The 19,701-nt window shown below is 37.3% G+C and overlaps 1 protein-coding gene across 1 annotated transcript; it reads left to right on the forward strand.

Annotated features, from left to right (window-relative positions):
- The first annotated feature begins 202 nt into the window (after positions 1-202).
- Positions 203-18,926, forward strand: NPFFR2 (neuropeptide FF receptor 2). Its single transcript, XM_007998844.3, has 3 exons — positions 203-537; positions 8,598-8,697; positions 17,523-18,926. The coding sequence occupies exons 1-3, from the start codon at positions 210-212 to the stop codon at positions 18,355-18,357; spliced, it is 1,263 nt and encodes a 420-aa protein (XP_007997035.3). The 5' UTR covers positions 203-209; the 3' UTR covers positions 18,358-18,926.
- The last annotated feature ends 775 nt before the right edge of the window (positions 18,927-19,701 follow it).

The following is a 19,701-nucleotide window of genomic DNA, read 5'->3' on the forward strand; positions in this document are numbered from 1 at the left end:
ATTTTCAAACGCTCTTGGTTAAAATCCTAATAATTTGAGTGCCTTATTTATAATTCAGTTTTATGTAAAACGTATAGATTATTATAGAAAGACCATAAAACTTCCATGGCATTTTACAAGTGTTCCTCTTACACTCAGGCACAGAATTTTTGCTTTACTGGTTCCTAATTATGTTTTTCTTTTCTGTCTCTTCTTTGTTAAGGTTCATCATGAATGAGAAATGGGACACAAATTCTTCAGAAAACTGGCATCTCATCTGGAGTGTCAATGACACAAAGGATCATCTGCACTCAGATATTAATATTACCTATGTGGACTACTATCTCCACCAGCCTCGAGTGGCAGCAATCTTCATTATTTCCTACTTTCTGATCTTCTTTTTGTGCATGGTGGGAAATACTGTGGTTTGCTTTATTGTAATGAGGAACAAACATATGCACACAGTCACTAATCTCTTCATCTTAAACCTGGCCATCAGTGATTTACTAGTTGGCATATTCTGCATGCCTATAACACTGCTGGACAATATTATAGCAGGTATGTTGACTTTTGTGCAGTTCAAAGAGAATATGAAATATTTGTCCCATATTTCGGCAGCCATTGGCAGGGCTGCTCATTCTTTTGTTTATTCACAGATATTTATGGAAATCCGGGAACTGATTGAAGCACCTGCCCTCATTGGATCTACATTCTGAAGGAGTAGACGGACAATAAACAAATAGTGATATAATTAGAGAATGAGAAGGATTCTGGAGGAAAGTAAAAGTGATATAATAGAAACAGAAAGTGGAGGCTGCTATTTTTATGGAGTATTCACTGGAGGTCATGAGAAAATAAGATTTAGTATGTCTTACCTGAAGCCTTTGAATTTTCTCAATAAAATTCAGGGCGCATATAAGATGATAGAACTATCACTATGAACTATAAGGTCCAAAGAACTGATACATCGGATTTGAGTTAATGCAATGTCTTCAATCTAACGTGAAATTTAGGCCCTCATGTGGTTAGCTAGAGATTTCCAACAGTTTTTGAGAGAAGCTGCAACAATCTTAATGATTTTCAAAAAGTGGTAGTTTATGTGTGCAACATAAGTCAGTTTACATTGTAAAGCTTAGGGTAGCACCCTATAGTACTTCTGGGCCCACAGAAGTACTTTACCTTACTACGTAGATCTGAGTTTTTGCGATGCTTATCATTTAAAAATTTCTATCGAGGATGTGATGAAAGGACTGTTCCCTTGACCCCTTCACGGGACTGGTGAAGGGGCGGTTCCTTTATTCCTAGTTTAGCACCGCCTTACATGCTCCTGAAGTGCAGGAAAAATGTATCTCCAGCTTCCAATACACTTTTTGTACACAATACCAGCTTAATAAGTATCTGTTGTGTTAATTAAAGAGCGGTGCTCACAATATTCACATTCCAAATCTGTGTAATAAAAAAGAATATCAAAAGAATATCAAATATATTTAGAACAGCATGAGCCATAACAAAGTTCATACATTTTTATAGCACTCAGCATCAATTTACTGAAAAATAGGAAAAGAGATTTCTCTTAAGAGTTTTCCTGTTTCCTTCCTTTCTCTGGAGTCGGACTCAGGGAGAGTTCAGAGAACCAGTTCTGTCAGTCACATACTGCATAGATGAGAGTTTTTGTGATGTTTATCATTCAAAATAATTTTATCGAGGATGTGGTGAAAGGACCATTCCCTTGACCACTTCGCGGCACTGGTGAAGGGGCGGCTCCCTTACTCCACCAGCAACTCTCCAGCCCCTTGTGGGAGGGGGAGCATGCAGGTGAGCAGGTGCAGGAGCTAGGGCAAGTGCTTTTGGGTGCCAGCAGGAACTAATCCTGTAACAGCCCCACGGCTGTGTCTAGCAGTTGCCTGCGACCCCTGGAACTCCAGAGAGCAGACAGCTAAGTGTTAACCAGCTCGGTGGAGGGTCAGGGTGACAGCATTTGGCACCTGCCCTCTGGGTACCTGAGTTCCTGTCTGGCATCCAGGAAGAACCAGGTCGCATGAACGAATTGAAGGGTGGCGAATGTGGAGAATTTTATTGAGCGATGGAAGTGGCTCTCAGCAGGATAGAGAGCTGGAACAGGGATGGAATGGAAAGATGATCGATGGTCTCCAGCTGAACTCCTCTCCAACCATAGTCTCCAATGTCCAGCTGCTTTTCTTTTCAATGTTCAGACGCTTCTCGTCTTCTCTCCTCTGCCGCACCACTCTGCTGCTGTGTCAGCCGAACCTGGGATTTTTATGGGTGTAGGATGGGGGGCGTGGCAGGGCAGGGTGGTTTTGAAAAAGGCAACATTCAGGTGGGAAAACAGGATTGCATGTTCTCACTTAGAGCCACAAGGTCCGAGCTGGAGAGTGGAGCCGTTGCCAGGAACTCCGCCCTTTTCTAACTAGTATTTCCTTGCCTCACGTGCATGTCAGTTACATTATCAAGACACTATGCCAGACAAAAAAAGGGTGTACAAATTTATAAAAATTATTGTTATCACTCTCAGGCAAGTATTTTTTAAATTAAACTTCTATTTTTAATTCAGGGGACATGTACAAGTTTATTACATAGGTAAACTTGTGTCATGGGGGTTTGTTGTACAGATTATTTTGTCACCCAGGTATTAAGCCTAGTACCCATTGGGTTTCTTTTCCTGAGTCTCTTCGTCCTTACTCCCTCTACCCTCCAATAGGCCCCAGGGCATGTTGTTCCCCTCTATCTCATCATTAGCTCCCACTTATAAGTAAGACCATGTAGTATTTGGTTTCCTGTTCCTGCATTAGTTTGCTGCAGATAATGGCCTCCAGCTCCATCCATATTCCTTCAATGAACTCATTCTTTCTTATGGCTACATAGTATTCCATGGTGTATATGTACCATATTTGTTTAATTCATCTACCATTGATGGGTATTTAGACTGATTCCATGTCTTTGCTATCGTGAATAGTGCTGCAATGAACATACACATATATGTGTCTTTAAAATAGAACAATTTATATTCCTCTGAGTATATACCTAGTATTGGGACTGCTGGGTTGAATGGTAGTTCTGTCTTTAGGTCTTTGAGGCATTGCCACATTGTCCTCCAGAATGGTTGAACTCATTTACATTCCCACCAACAGTGTAAAAGTGTTTATTTTTCTCCATGATTTCACCAACATCTGTTATTTTTTGACTTTTTAATAGTAGCTACTCTGACTGGTGTGGGGTGATATCCCATTGTGTTTTTTATTTGCATTTCTCTAATAATCCGTGATGTTGAGCTTTTTTTCATATGTTTGTTGGCCACATATATGTCTTCTTTTGAAAAATATCTGTTCATATCCTTTCTTTGCCCACTTTTTAATCGGATTGTTTATTTTTTGAAAATTTGTTTAAGTTCCTTTTAGATGCTGGATATTAGACCTTAGTCAAATGCAAAGTTTGAAAAAATTTTCTCTCACTATGTAGGTTGTCTGTTTACTCTGTTGATATTTTCTTTTGTCATGTGGAAACTCTTTAGTTTAATTATTAATAGATTCTCTTTGTAAATTTTTGCATTTGTTGTGATTGCTGTTGGTGTCTTCCTAGTGAATTTTTTGCCTGTTCCTATGTCCAGAATGGTATTGCCTAGTTGTCTTCCAGAGTTTTCATAGTTTTGGGTTTTACCTTTAAGTCCTTAATCCATCTTGAGTTAATTTTTGTACATGGTGTAAGGAAGGGGTCTGGTTTCAATCTTCTGCACATGGCTAGCTGTTTATCGCAGCACCATTTATTAAATAGGGAATCCTTTCCCCATTACTTGCCCGTTGTTTTTGTCAGTTTTGTTGAAAGTTAGATATTTGTAGGTGTGTGGTCTTGTTTCTGGATTCTCTATTCTGTTGCATTGGTCTATGTGTCTGTTTTCGTACTAGTACCATGCTGTTTCACTTACCATAGCCTTGTAGTATAGTTTGAAGTTGGGTAACATAACGCCTCCAGCTTTGTTCTTTTTACTTAGGATCACTTTGGCTACTCAGGCTCTATTTTTATTCCATATGAATTTTAAAATAATTTTTCTAGTTCTGTAAAGAATGTCATTGGTAATGTAATAGGGATAGCATGGAATCTATAAATTGCTTTGGGCAGTGTGGCCATTTTCATGATATTGATTCTTCCTATCCATGCACATGGAGTGTTTTTCTATTTGTTTGTGTCATCACGAATTTCTTTGAACAGTGTTTTGTAGTTCTCCTTGTAGAAATCTTTCACCTCCCTGGTTAGTATTCCTAGATATTTTATTCTGTTTGTGGAAATTTTGAATGGGATTGAGTTCCTGATTTGGCACGCAGCTTGACTGTTGTGGGTGTATAGGAATGCTAGTGATTTTTTTACATTGATTTTTTTTTTATTCTGTGACTTTTAGGAAAGTTATTTTGCCAACAAAAAGTGCTCTCAATATTTTATCCCATACATACTTTAAATTACATTAATTATTTTAAAGTTCTTGCATACAAATTACCCATCCTTGGCCAGGCACAGTGCCTTGCACCTGTAATCCCAGCATTTTGGGTGGCCAAGACAGATAGCTCACTTGAGCCCAGGAATTCAAGATCAGCCTGGCCAACATGGTGAAACCCCATCTCTACTAAAAATACAAAAATTAGCCTGGTATGGTGGCGTGCACCTGTAATCCCAGCCACTCAGGAAGCTGAAGCATGATAATCACTTGAACCCTAGAGGCAGAGGCTGCAGTGAGCCGAGATCGCCCACTGCACTCCAGCCTGGGTGACAGAGCAAGACTCTGTCTCCAAAAATAAAAAAATAAAAATTACCCATCTTTAGCTCTTTGTTTGCATTCTCAGGAGGCAGCTGCCTTTGGCAATTTTTGCTTTTATTTTTTGTAATTACTAATATATTTCTAAATAACATGTTTTCAATATTTTTTCTTCAAATTCTCATAGACGTAAATTGAGTTGTAAACTTTCACCACATCAGTACAAACATACATTCATACTCTTCACCTTCTCGCATTCTCCTGGTATAATTATGCCACAATTTTTGTTTGAATCAACATACAGAATATACATTCTTATTTTACATATATCTTATCCCTGCTGAGCCTTGGAAAATGCTGTATCAATTTCTCTCTTATAAAATGTTTCATTTTCCTAGATTTATTAAGGGTATATTTTGATTTGCTTAGTTTGGGTGTGTACCCATTAGTAATATATCCTCACATTCACTTCCAGAAGTGTTACTCTCTTGTCAATAGCTTTAAACATATCAAGTATCTATAAATTTAGCTGCAGGTACCTCTCCTGGTGTTTTCTGTTCTCTTGTCTTTATAGGAACACCTTACTCCCAGGGCAGAGCAACTTCTGCTCTGGGATACCCCTTTGCTGATACCTAACAACTCTCTTCACCTCTCTTTGTGTTCAATCCCATTTTCTGGACGCCATGTCCACTTCTTTTTTTGTTTATTCCTTTCTGAGAAATGGTTTATTGAGATGAAACATTTGAGCTCTTATATGTCTGCAAGGATTTGTATTCTGCCCTCACACTTAATTAGTTAACTGTGTAAAGAAGTCTAGGTTGGAAATTTCTTCTGTCAGAATTTCAAAGGAATTACTCTATTGCTACTGCTGTAATATATGGTATTACTGCTGAAAAAAATATGATATTTAATTCTTTCTTCTTTTGCCCATGATTTGTATTTTGTTTTTCTTATGGAAAGCTTTTAGAACTTCCCTTTATCTCTAATGTTCTCAATTCCCATGAAACTATGCCTTAAAGTAAGCCTTATTATTTTATATGTATTGTGCTGGACATAAATTAGGGTTTTTCAATCTGAAAATGAGTGGCCTTTAATCTTAGGGATTTTTCTTGTGGAGTTATTTTCTGTTTTTCTTTCTTCTACTCGTATTATTCAGATATTTGAGATTCTAGATTGCTCTTTTTTTGTCATCTTTTTACTTTAAATTTGCCCCCATTCTTCTATTTTCAAAGATTTTCTCAGCTTTCTCTTTTAAACTTTATGTTGAACTCCTCAATACGGTTACCATATCTTAAATATTTTGAGTTATTTTTATTTTCTGCATATTACTGTAGTTCCCACCATAATACAGCAGTATCATGATACAAACAGTATCATGCACATGTTTCATGGACATAGTGCACTATATCTCTTGGGTTAGTAATATTTGTTTCTGTTTTCTATTTTTCCTATCTCTGACTTAATTTGGTTTTCCTATTTTTCTTCCTATGTGTGTTAGTCTTTTTCTTTTATGTTTGAGGTTTCCCTAGTGTTAACTGTTTATTTTTCATTGCATTTTAAAAATTGTTTTAATTTGTTTTCTTTTTAGTTAATATGGTTACATATGTGTATATTTATGGGATACATAGGATGTTTGATATAGGCATATAATGTGTAATAACCATATTAGGATAATAATCATATTAGGGTATTTGAAATATCCATCACCTCAAGCATTTATCATTTCTTTATGTTAAGAATACTTAAATTCTACTCTCAGTTATTGCTAAATATACAATAAATTATTCTTGACTGTAGTCACTCTGTTGTGTTATCATATACTAGCTCTAAGGCTGGGTAAGGTGGCTCATGCCTGTAGTTTCAACACTTTGGTAGGCCAATGTGAGAGAATTACTTGAGCCTAGGAGTTCAAAACCAGCCTGGGCAACATAGTGAGACCCCATCTCTACAAAAAATTAAAAAAAAAAAAATAACTGGTGTGGTGGACTGCACCTGTATTCCCAGCTACTCAGGAGCTTGAGGTAGGAAGATTGCTTGAGCCTGGGGACAGGGTGGTGGGGTAAGCAGAGGGGTTAAGGCCACACTGAGCCATGATCACACCACTGCACTCCACCTTGTCTCAAAACAAAGAAACAAACAAAACAAAACAAAATAAAACACCACCAAAAAAAAAAAAAAAAAAAAAAAAAGACTAGATCTAGTTAACTGCTTCTTAGCTTCTGTGTTTCAGAGTGAGGCATAGTGTGGCTGCCTGGAAGTTCTGCATGCCTGGAGGTTAAGGTTAGGACCACTGTCCACTTCATTAGTCTGGACTATTCATTGGGAAATTCACAATTGTCAAAATCTACGTATCAGTATTATTGAACAGGTCACTTTTTCCAGAAGGAGATTTTCTAACGTACTGCCATAGGAATGTAGGGCTGGCTGTTACATTCCACATTGCCATGCAGTGCCGCGGTATACTTTCACTTAATCCTTCTGCATCACAGTGGCACTCATTACACCGCACCTGGCAACTCGGGGTTTAGAGTACTTATGGTTCTGCCTCCTCAGAGAGTAAATCTCCATTCTTCTATCAACATGGGGGAAAAGCCAGTGGCATCTAATTGGATTTATACATAATTTCCACCAATCAAGTTGTTTTCTCAACCTCCCATTTAGTAGTATCTGGCACTTTAATTTCTAAGGATTTATGCTCTTTTATCCTACACCTATCATTTCAGTGGAATTGAGTGAGGGAGATAGGGTAAAATATATGCTTAATATTCCATGTTCGACCAACGGCTACACACACTTTTTTGCATTTTTGTTGACAAATAGTACTACCATAAGCTAACACATTTTAGAACTGAAAGAGACATATTCTCTTCTGGTTGCCACTCACTAGAGTCACTCAAGCATTTATTTTAATATGATCTGAATAGGTGGCTTTTAAAAGATATACTTGAATTATTTAGGTTATTTAAAAATACTTTATGGGTAAGAATATTTTGTTTTGGAAAATAAATTGCAGAAAATTTTTAAAAATAAATTTTAAAACTCTGAGAAATGCATAATTTTCATCTTTTGAGAAATGAAAATATTTGCTAGGAGAAGAATATTGTTTCTTTTCTGTAATAGCAGATGGGTGTTTCGAATATCAAACTACTACAATAATTTTATTAATTTATTTTATAAACTATACAGTAGCTAAGGTTTAGGAGGAAAGTCATACTTTTGTTCATGCAAAGTGCTCTTTATTCTGGATGTGTCTCTGGGGTGAATTGTCTCATTTCATTCTATAGTAATAAATACAGTTTATTCTATATGTAACTCCTGATTCCTCATAATTTATGGGGTGCCTTTCCAAACTAGAAAACTGACATTCTGTTTATTCATTTAAAGGTTTATTCATTGTTCATTCAAACTAGAAAACTGTTCATTCTGTTTATTCATTGCTGCATCAGAGTCAATGGTTTAGACTCTGGAGTCTTACTGCCCAAGTTCAAATCTTTAAAGTGCTCCTAACTAGCTGTGGCAAAGTAGGTAATATTTGTTTATTTGTTACCTCATCTACATTGTGATGAAAATAACAAAGCCTTCAAAAGCTTGTTGTGAGAGTTAGATATGTCGATAGACAGAGACCACTTATAGTGCCTGGAATGTGATAACTACTATTAAGTTTTGACGTTATTGTTAGTGTACTGAAAAACAGAGCTCTGGAGAGATTAGGGAAAATACTGAGAAACATTGACTGTTCTCTGCCTATCATGTAGAAAACAGTTGCGTTAGTCTTGTTTCCACGCCTTTCTATTTTTATTTTCAGTGAGATGGTGAAAATATGATCTTTTGAAAGACTGTTTCATTTTCCTTTCAGGATGGCCATTTGGAAACACGATGTGCAAGATCAGTGGACTGGTCCAGGGAATATCTGTTGCAGCTTCAGTCTTTACATTAGTTGCAATTGCTGTAGATAGGTAAGTCTACACCAAACTCTGATTCCAGAAAAATGGGCATGTCTGCAACTAGCATACCCGAAAAATATATAACCTACTAAATTCGGACATATCTTTTCAAGTTGTATTTAAAAAATCAACCTCTTTTTAAAAATTATTATACTTTAAGTCCTAGGGTACATGTGCACAACGTGCAGGTTTGTTCCATAGGTATGCACGTGCCGTGTTGGTGTGCTGCACCCATCAACTCGTCATTTACATTACGTATTTCTCTTAACATTATCATTGCCCCTACCCCCCACCCAATGACAGGCCCCAGTGTGTGATGTTCCCTACCTTGTGTCCAGGTGTTCTCATTGTTCAATTCCCACATATGAGTGAGAACATGCGGTGTTTGGTTTTCTGTCCTTGTGGTAGTTTGCTCAGAATGATGGTTTCTAGCTGCATCCATGTCCCTGCAAAGGACATGAACACATCCTTTTTTATGGCTGCATAGTATTCCATGGTGTATATGTGCCACATTTTCTTAATCCAGTCTATCATTGAAGGACATTTGGGTTGGCTCCACATCTTTGCTATTGTGAATAGTGCCACAATAAACATACATGTGCATGTGTCTTTATAGCAGCATGATTTATAATCCTTTGGGTATATGCCCAGTAATGGGATCACTGGGTCAAATGGTATTTCTAGTTCTAGAAACTTGAGGAATAACCACGCTGTCTTCCACAATGGTTGAACTAATTTACACTCCCACCAATAGTGTAAAAGTGTTCCTATTTCTCCACACCCTCTCCAGCATCTGTTGTTTCCCGACTTTTTAATGATGGCCAGTCTAACTGGTGTGAGGTGGTATCTCATTGTGGTTTTGATTTGCATTTCTCTGATGACCAGTGATAACAAGCATTTTTTCATATGTCTGTTGGCTGCATAAATGTCTTCTTTCTAGAAGTGTCTCTTCATATCCTTTGCCCACTTTTTGATGGGGTTGTTTGATTTTTTCTTGTAAATTTGTTTAAGTTCTTTGTAGATTCTGGATATTAGCCCTTTGTCAGATGGGTAGATTACAAAAATTTTCTCCTATTCTGTAGGTTGCCTGTTCACTCTAATGGTGGTTTGTTTTGCTGTGCAGAAGCTCTTTAGTTTAATTAGATCCTATTTGTCGGTTTTGCCTTTTGTTGCCATTGCTTTTGGTGTTTTAGTCAGGAAGTCCTTGCCCAAGCCTGGGTCCTGAATGGTATTGCTTAGGTTTTCTTGTAGGGTTTTTATGGTTTTAGGTCTAACATTTAAGTCTTTAATCAATCTTGAATTAATTTTTGTATAAGGCGTAAGGAAGGGATCCAGTTTCAGCTTTCTACATATGGCTAGTCAGTTTTTCCAGCACCACTTATTAAATAGGGAATCCTTTCCCCATTGCTTTTGTCAGGTTTGTCAAAGATCTGATGGTTGTAGATGTGGAGTGTTATTTCTGAGGCCTCTGTTCTGTTCCATTGCTCTATCTCTCTGTTTTGGTACCACTACCATGCTGTTTTGGTTACTGTAGCCTTGTAGTACAGTTTGAAGTCAGGAAGCATTATGCCTCCACTTTTGTTCATTTTGCTTATGATTGTCTTGGCAATGGAGACTCTTTTTTGGTGCCATATGAACTTTAAAGTAGACTTTTCCAATTCTGTGAAGAAAGTCAGTGGTAGCTTGATGGGGTTGGCATTGAATCTATAAATTACCTTGGGCAGTATGGCCATTTTCACAATATTGATTCTTTCTATCCATGAGCATGAATGCTCTTCCATTTGTTTGTGTCCTCTTTTATTTCGTCGAGCAGTGGTTTGTAGTTCTCCTTGAAGAGGTCCTTCACATCCCTTGTAAGTTGGATTCCTACGTATTTTATTCTCTTTGTAGCAATTGTGAATGGGAGTTCACTCAGGGTTTGACTCTCTGTTATTGGTGTATAGGAATGCTTGTGATTTTTTCACATTGATTTTGTATCCTGAGACTTTGCTGAAATTGCTTATCAGCTTAAGGAGATTTTGTGCTGAGACAATGGGGTTTTCTAAATATAAATCATGTCATCTGCAAACACGAACAATTTGACTTCCTCCTTTCCTAATCGAATACCCTTTATTGCTTTCTCTTGCCTGATTGCCTTGGCCAGAACTTCCAACACTATGTTGAATAGGAGTGGTGAGAGAGGGCATCCCTGACTTGTGCCAGTTTTCAAAGGGAATGCCTGCAGTTTTTGCCCATTCAGTATGATATTGGCTGTGGATTTGTCATAAATAGCTCTTATTATTTTGAGATACGTTTCATCAATACCTAGTTTATTGATAGTTTTTAGCAGGAAGTGCTGTTGAATTTTGTCACAGGCCTTTTCTGCATCTATTGAGATAATTATGTGGTTTTTGTCGTTGGTTCTATTTATGTGATGGATTGCCTTTATGGATTTGCATATGTTGAACCAGTCTTGCATCCCAGGTATGAAGCGTACTTGATCATGGTGGATAAGCTTTTTAATGTGCTTCTGGATTTGATTTGCCAGTATTTTATTGAGGATTTTTGCATCAATGTTCATCAGGGATACTGGTCTAAAATTGTCTTTTTTTGTGTGTCTCTGCCAGGCTTTGGTATCAGGATGATGCTGGTCTCATAAAATGAGTTAGAGAGGATTCCCTTTTTTTCTGTTGATTGGAATAGTTTCAGAAGGAATGGTACCAGCTCCTCTTTGTACCTCTGGTAGAATTCGGCTGTGAATCCATCTGGTTCTGGGCTTTCTTTGGTTGTTAGGCTATTAATTACTGACTCAATTTCAAAATTTGTTATTGGTCTGTTCAGAGATTCAACTTCTTCCTGGTTTAGTCTTGGGAGGGTGTACGTGTCCAGGAATGTATCCATGTCTTCTAGATTTTCTAGTTTATTTACATAGGGGTGTTTATAGTATTCTCTGATGGTAGTTTGTATTTCTGTGGGATTGGTGGTGATAACCGCTTTATCATTTTTATTGAGTCTATTTGATTCTTCTTTCTTTTCTCTTTTTTTAGTGTTGTTAGTGTTCTATCAATTTTGTTGATCTAAAAAAAAAAAAAAAACAGCAGCTCCTGAGTTCATTAATATTTTGCAGAGTTTTTTCTGTCTTTATCTCATTCAGTTCTGCTCTGATCTTAGTTATTTCTTGCCTTCTGCTAGCTTTTGAATGTGTTTGCTCTTGCTTCTCTAGTTCTTTTAATTGTGATATTAGGGTGTCAATTTTAGATCTTTCCTGCTTTCTCTTGTGGGCATTTAGTGCTATAAATTTCCCTCTACACACTGCTTTAAATGTGTTCCAAAGATTCTGGTATGTTGTGTCTTTGTTGTCATTGATTTCAGAGAACACCTTTAGGTCTGCCATCATTTCATTATGTACCCAGTAGTCATTCAGGAGCAGGTTGTTTGGTTTCCATATAGTTGTGCGGTTTTGAGTGAGTTTTGTAATCCTGAGTTCTAATTTGATTGCACTGTGGTCTGAGTGACAGTTTTTTGTGATTTCTGTTCTTTTACATTTGCTGAGGAGTGCTTTACTCCCAACTATGTGGTCAGTTTTGGAGTAAGTGCGATGTGGTGCTGAGAACAATGTATATTCTGTTGATCTGGGGTGGAGAGTTCTGTAGATGTCTATTAGGTCCACTTGCTGCAGAGCTGAGCTCAAGTCCTGGATATCCTTGTTAACCTTCTGTCTTGTTGATCTGTCTAATATTGACAATGGGGTGTTAAAGTCTCCCATTATTATTGTGTGGGAGTCTAAGTCTATTTTTAGGTCTCTAAGGACTTGCTTTATGAATCTGGATCCTCCTGTATTGGGTGCGTATATAGTTAGGATCATTATCTCTTCTTGTTGAATTGATCCCTTTACCAATATGTAATGGCCTTCTTTGTCTCTTTTGATCTTTGTCAGTTTAAAGTCTGTTTTATCAGAGACTGGGATTACAACCCCTGCTTTTTTTTTTTGCTTTCCATTTGCTTGGTAGATCTTCCTCCATCCATTTCTTTTGATCCTATGTGTGTCTCTGCATGTGAGATGGGTCTACTGAATACAGCACAGTGATGGGTCTTGACTCTATTCAATTTGCCTGTCTGTGTCTTTTAATTGGGGCATTTATCTCATTTACATTTAAGGTTAATATTGTTATGTTTGAATTTGGTCCTGTCATTGGGCAAGAGTGTCCCGATTTTCCAGGTACAGTCTGTCATGGCTTCCCTTGGCTAGGAAAGGGAAATTCCCCGACCCCTTGCCCGACTGAAGCGATGCCCCACCCTGCTTCAGCTCACCCTCTGTGGGCTGCACCCACTGTCCAACCAGTACCAATGAAATGAACCAGGTACCTCAGGTGGAAATGCAGAAATAACCCATCTTCAGTGTCGATCACACTGGGAGCAGCAGACCAGAGCTGTTCATGTCCAGCCATCTTGGAACAGAACCTAGAATATCTACCTCTTTAAGAGCAACATACCTACTAAAATTTCAGTAATAAGAAAATAAAACTATTGAATTTTCCATGCTTTAAAAATAAATAATTGGAGATGGTAAATTTTTCCTATTTTTTACACTACAATATAGACGTTTCTAACAGCAGAAATGCAAATGTGCTGAAATAGATCTGAAATTTTATGTATATTTTAAGATTGAAAATCATTCATCCATTCATTCATTCACACATGTTGTTGATCATTTATGATGTGCCAGGTACTGGGCTGGGTTGGTAACATCTAAAACAAATTAGAAGTGCTGCCTCAGGAAGGCTACAATCCGGTGAAGCAGACACAGTCATTAACAAATATTTACAAATAATTCTATTAGGGGACCAGTGTCTGACAGCTATGCAAAACAGATAATAACCAATTCTACCTATTTGGACAGGGAGTGGTGGATTCACAAGGGAGGTGAGACCTTCTGATTCCTTGAGGAGTCAGAAACTTACCCTTAGAAGAAACTGGGAAAAGGGCATCCCTTAAGACAAGTATATACTTACGACATTGAACTAGAAGGCACTTGTTCAGAGAAGGGCATAGAGGTAGTTCAGCTGGAACAAGGAAGGCGAGGTGGTACATTTGTCCACAAAGAGAGAGATTTATTATGAGAAATTGGCTCACATAATTATGAAAACTGAGAAATCCCAGAATACGCTGCCTGTAAATTGGAGATCTCAGAAAGTCTGTGGTATTATTCAGTGCAAGTCCCAAAGCTTGAGAACTAGGGAGAACCGATTGTGCAATTGGCCATTTGTGTAAATTGCATCCTGTGGGCAGGAGAAGATGATATGAGATGTCCTAGCTCAAGCAATGAGGCAGGAAAAAAAGGGGGAAAATTCCTCCTTCCTCCACTTCTTGTTCTATTCAGGCCCTCAAAGGATTGGATGATGCCTACCCATACTGGGAGGGCAATTCACTTTACCGAGTCCACTGATTAAGAGTTTAATCTTATCCAGAAACAGTTTTATAGGCACATCCAGAAATAAGATTCAATCTCGGCACCCCTTGGCCCAGTCAAGCCAATAGATTAAATTAGCCATCACACTTTTGTAGCAGAGACTCTCAGTGCTCTGCCAGATCTTTTAAATGTTTCAGTGGGTTCTGTCTTACATCCAACTGCCAGTATCTTCATCTCTGTATCTCAAGTCCAAATTGTGCAAAGTCTCAGTTCTTAAGCAGAACAGACAAGAAATGCCAGATAATTAATACCCCTAGAAGTAGCCCTCAACTAAAATCTCATGAGAGTTGGTGTACTTAGCATTCTCTCCCCTTGGGTTGCGTAATTCTGCAACGAATGGTTTGATTCACATCCTTTGCTACCTACCTTCCCATTAATGAATCACTTCTCTATACTTTCAGTTATCTATCGACATATAATGAACCACCCTCAAATCAAACCACTTAATGAGTTAAAATGACAGCAATATTTATTATGTCACGAATTTGTGATATGTACAGATTTAGAAAGTACAGCTTGTCTCTGTTCTACTTGATGTCAGGTGGAGCAGCTTCAAGGTTAGGGCTGAATCTTCTTTCACTCTCATGTTGGTACCTAGTCCAGGAAGACTTGAATATGTGGAGGCTAAGAGAGCTCTGTCTCTACTGGTCTCCGCAAATGGGCTCTCCAGCAAGGTTACTTTAAGGTACCTGGACTTTTTATATGTTAGTTTAGGGCTCTGAAGGTCTGTGTCTCAAAAGATAGTACCAGCAAAAATCATGATGTGGTATCATTTTTTGCTGCATTCTATTCATGAGATTGAGTCACCAATCTTTAGCCAAGGAGAAGGGAATAGAATTTGGAAGCAATGTCGAAGAACTTGGACATGTTTTAAAACTACCACATCTTTATTTCTTGCACTTGCTCTCAAATGTTTTCTTCTTCTTCTTCTTCTTCTTCTTTTCAGGGCTAGCTTTTGCAGGAAGCCATACTAAAAAAAACTCCCAAGCTGATTTCTCCTGACTAAAACTAAAATTCATTGCCTGAATTTTACAGTTACGTTCCAAAGCACCTACCGTACAACTTCACCTGCGTATTCAGCAAAAGGCACCTTAAATTAAACATGCCCAGAGCTGAACTCATTATTCCAAGCCCCACACCATACACAAACAAAATAACAGGCAGCTCTTTTTCTCATGCTCCCCACATCAATGAATGGCAGGATCACTAACTCAATTCAAACAGAAAACCTGAGCTTTATCCTGGAATCTTCTTTCTGTCTTCAACTTTGCTGTCACTCTCCAAATTCTATTATTTCTGAGTGCTAACTAGTTGTGAACCAGGCCACTGTCCTTTGTCACTTGGAATACTGAGATTGTTTTCTAACTGGCCTTAGGGCTTCAGGAAGCCAAACTCTAATTTATTTTTTTCCTCACAGCAGCCCAAATAAGCTTCTTAAATTGTAAAAATAATCCTGCCTTTCATCGTGTAAATCCTTCAATGAATCCCCATTGGTTTTTAAATGAAGTCCAAACTTTTTAGCACAATTTTAGTAATTATTATATAGTTTTTAATATTTTTAATATTTCCATTGACTATTTCTCAGCAGGGATTATTCTCTATCTTATTCATCTTTGCTTTCCTGAAGATATACATACAAACACATATATATGTATGTGTACAAATATATAAATATATATTCATATATATACATTTATTAAACAAATATATAAGTACATACATTTGTTATAAATACAAATATATAAGTACATATATATGTACAGATATACATATGTACTTTTATATTTGTTCATTACTTTTATTGTTAATAGTGTCTACTATACACTATTTATTTAAATTTTGAGTTAAAATTTATCTCATACATTAATATGTGTACTTATATATTTGTTTAATAAGTAAATGAAACAATAATATCCAAAACCCTATTAGTTTGTATTCAGAAAGAGCAACATACATACTCTTGTGTTTATGAAATTACCCATAATTTCAAGACAGGTGAATGGGAGGATTCATGGATTAGAAGACTGTAAGAACACTTGAAGGTGAAGAGAGAAGATCTTACACATGAAGGAGTTATAAAGAACGACAACAGAGCAGTCAAAGCCCAAGCTAACTAGTCATTCTATGAAGATAAGTTAATTTGGAGTTGCTGCTCAAACACTTAAAGCTCTACATTTTCTTATCTACAGATCTAGAATGTAACAATTTTCATAACATTTCAGTTTTATGGAGTCATAAAAATCAAGGAAGATTAAATAGGTAATAGGTACTTTGAAAAAATATAAAATGTTACACAGTTGCATGATAGTGTGATTATCTTATGATTAACATAACGAAATTCAATAATAACAAGATCCACAATATCAAAATCATAGTAAAATGAATCAGGCTTACTCTACATATGGATGCTGAATTTTTGTACTCACCAGAGGACATAGAATGGTAGGAAGACTCGTAATCAGAGCTCATAATGAATACTCTCAGATTTTTACAGCTGTAAAGCAAATCAGCAAACACTTAGTGGCTTCAAACAATATTGGTTTATTACATCTCATGATTTTGTGGGTTAACTGGGCATCTGTTTGTTCACCCTCCTGCTTCATGTGTTATAACTGGAATCACTCATGTTGCAGCATTATTCTGGGAGCTAAACTGGCGCTAGAACATCCAAAATGGCTAAGCTCTTATCTCCCAGAGTCTTTCTCTACATGCCTTTCCTCTAATTCAACTTCTTGGAGCTTGAAGGCTGGATTTTAAGAGGAAGCATTCTAGAAGGACCTGCCCCACATGCAAGTGTATAAAAAGCTTCTGTTTGCATCATGTTTGCTAATATCCTATTGATCAAAGCAAGTTATGCAGATAATGTGTAGTGGACCACACAAGTGCCTGAGGGATAAAAGGTTCATTGATTGCTACAGATTAGCAGTCTACCACAGCCTAACAGAGCTACCCATCTAAAGAGGACACTGTAGAGGTTGAGTTTGAGCTCTGAAGCCAAACTACTTGTGTTAAAATCCTGTGTAATTATTGGTAAGATTTTTATATTTTCCAAGTCTATTTTCCTATCTTTCAAGCAAGGAGGCTTAAAGAGATGGTCCATGCAAAATAATGGAACAGAGTCTGAAATGGTTTTAGGCCATGTTCATTACTACTTTTTATTATTAATAGTGTCTGCTATACTCCATTTGTTCAAATTTTGAGTTAAAATTTATCTCATATATCAATTACAGAAAATGACAATGCATGCCTTTCTACTACAAATGATAACTTTCTATATTTTTGAGGGGACTGTGGGGTGAGAGTTCTGTAATTACATAAATAAATTTGGTGTATGACTTGGTCAGAAGTGATGAAGCAGTGCCTCATTTATATTTGTCCTTAATTGCAGGTTCCGGTGTGTGGTCTACCCTTTTAAACCAAAGCTCACTATCAAGACAGCGTTTGTCATTATTATGATCATCTGGGTCCTAGCCATCACCATTATGTCTCCATCTGCAGTAATGTTACATGTGCAAGAAGAAAAATATTACCGAGTGAGACTCAACTCCCAGAATGAAACCAGTCCAGTCTACTGGTGCCGGGAAGACTGGCCAAATCAGGAAATGAGGAAGATCTACACCACTGTGCTGTTTGCCAACATCTACCTGGCTCCACTCTCCCTCATCGTCGTCATGTATGGAAGGATTGGAGTGTCACTCTTTAGGGCTGCAGTTCCTCACACAGGCAGGCAGAACCAGGAGCAGTGGCACATGGTGTCCAAGAAGAAGCAGAAGGTCATTAAGATGCTCCTGATTGTGGCCCTGCTTTTTATTCTCTCCTGGCTGCCCCTGTGGACTCTAATGATGCTCTCAGACTATGCTGACCTTTCTCCAAATGAACTGCAGATCATCAACATCTACATCTACCCTTTTGCACACTGGCTGGCATTTGGCAACAGCAGTGTCAACCCCATCATTTATGGTTTCTTCAACGAGAATTTCCGCCGTGGTTTCCAAGAAACTTTCCAGCTCCGGCTCTGCCAAAAAAGAGCAAAGCCTACGGAAGCCTGTGCCCTAAAAGCTAAAAGCCACATGCTCATAAGCACATCTAATCAGCTTGTCCAGGAATCTACATTTCAAAACCCACATGGGGAAAACTTGCTTTATAGGAAAAGTGCTGAAAAACCCCAACAGGAATTAGTGATGGAAGAATTAAAAGAAGCTACTAACAGCAGTGAGATTTAAAAGGAGCTAGTGTGATAGTCCTAACTCTACTATGCATTAGAAATTTAAATACCATTGTTTTTTGTGGCTTTGCACTTCAATTTTTTCAAAGAATGTTCTAAATAAAACATTTACTGAAAGCCCTCTCTGGCAAAAAAAAGTAAAAATAAACAAAAATGGTCATAAGATCATAAACAATCTTATGTTGTATAAAAATAGAGTGACTTATACATGTTTGCATGAATAAATATATTTCTAGAGAACAGTTTACAAACCTCATCTTTCCCAACTTAACCCTTTGTGTATGCGTCAAATCAAGTTCGCGCATGCACACACGTGCCTGTGTGTATTTTCCCAAACTGATGATGATGAACAGTGAGTGCTTTGCATGAAACTATATTTTACCAATTTCTCCTTTGGTTTTGGATTTAAAATTTTGGACTACAAGACTATTTCTCTGCTTATGTTTATAAACTATACTTAGTTTTCTAAGAAATACATTCGATCACATGAAATTCTCTGCTGTTGTTTTTTCTCATTTCCATTACTTAATTTGGGTTAACCTACAAAGGCAAGATATTATAGGTCCATGGGTAATTATGTCACAGCGGCCCTCACTTCCTGTGTGTCAGAACTGTAGTAGCAAATAAAGGGACACGTGTTTCTTTATATTTAAAAGTTGATTTTTTAAAAAGAGTACAAAGGAGTTTTTGTTGGCTTTTTCATATTTTCATAAGTGAAGTTTGTGCCCTAGTTGAACACACATTTGTTACAGAGCTTATTGAGGACCCCAACTTGACACCTTTCTCTAACAGAATCTCTGATGTAAAGAAGTAAACCCTTTAATAATGTAGCAGTTAACAGAAAAACGGCACCTTTCTTTGAAGTGTTTAATTATAGATGTTTAACAATTATCATAAAACTCTCACATAGAGAGCAAGAACAATTATTTCAAATCTTCTACTGAGCACATTTAAATCCAGCACCCTGGGTTTAGTAAATTAGTATTATTGTTTAAAAAAGAATTGACAACCCCTGAATTCAGCTATGTTAAAATCATCTAATGATAATGGTTGTCACAGTTAGCTTTTATTCTAGGGTGAGGTAAATCTCTAGAAAATTGGAAATTATAACAAAATAAACAGTTTGGCAAATAAAAATAAACTACTAGAAGTGAAGCTATTATACTTTTTTTCAGTCATTTTTGTGGTTCAAACTAAAAGCATTTGCTGTGGTTTGAATATGGTTCGTCTCCACCAAAACTCATGGTAAAATTTTATTCCCAATGTGGCAGTGTGAGGAGCTGGAATCTAGAGGGCGGTGATCAGATCATGGGGGCACTACCCCATTAATAGATTAATGTCA

Source organism: Chlorocebus sabaeus, chromosome 7, assembly GCF_047675955.1.
Source record: "Chlorocebus sabaeus isolate Y175 chromosome 7, mChlSab1.0.hap1, whole genome shotgun sequence".
In the NCBI taxonomy this organism is placed as follows: domain Eukaryota; kingdom Metazoa; phylum Chordata; class Mammalia; order Primates; family Cercopithecidae; genus Chlorocebus; species Chlorocebus sabaeus.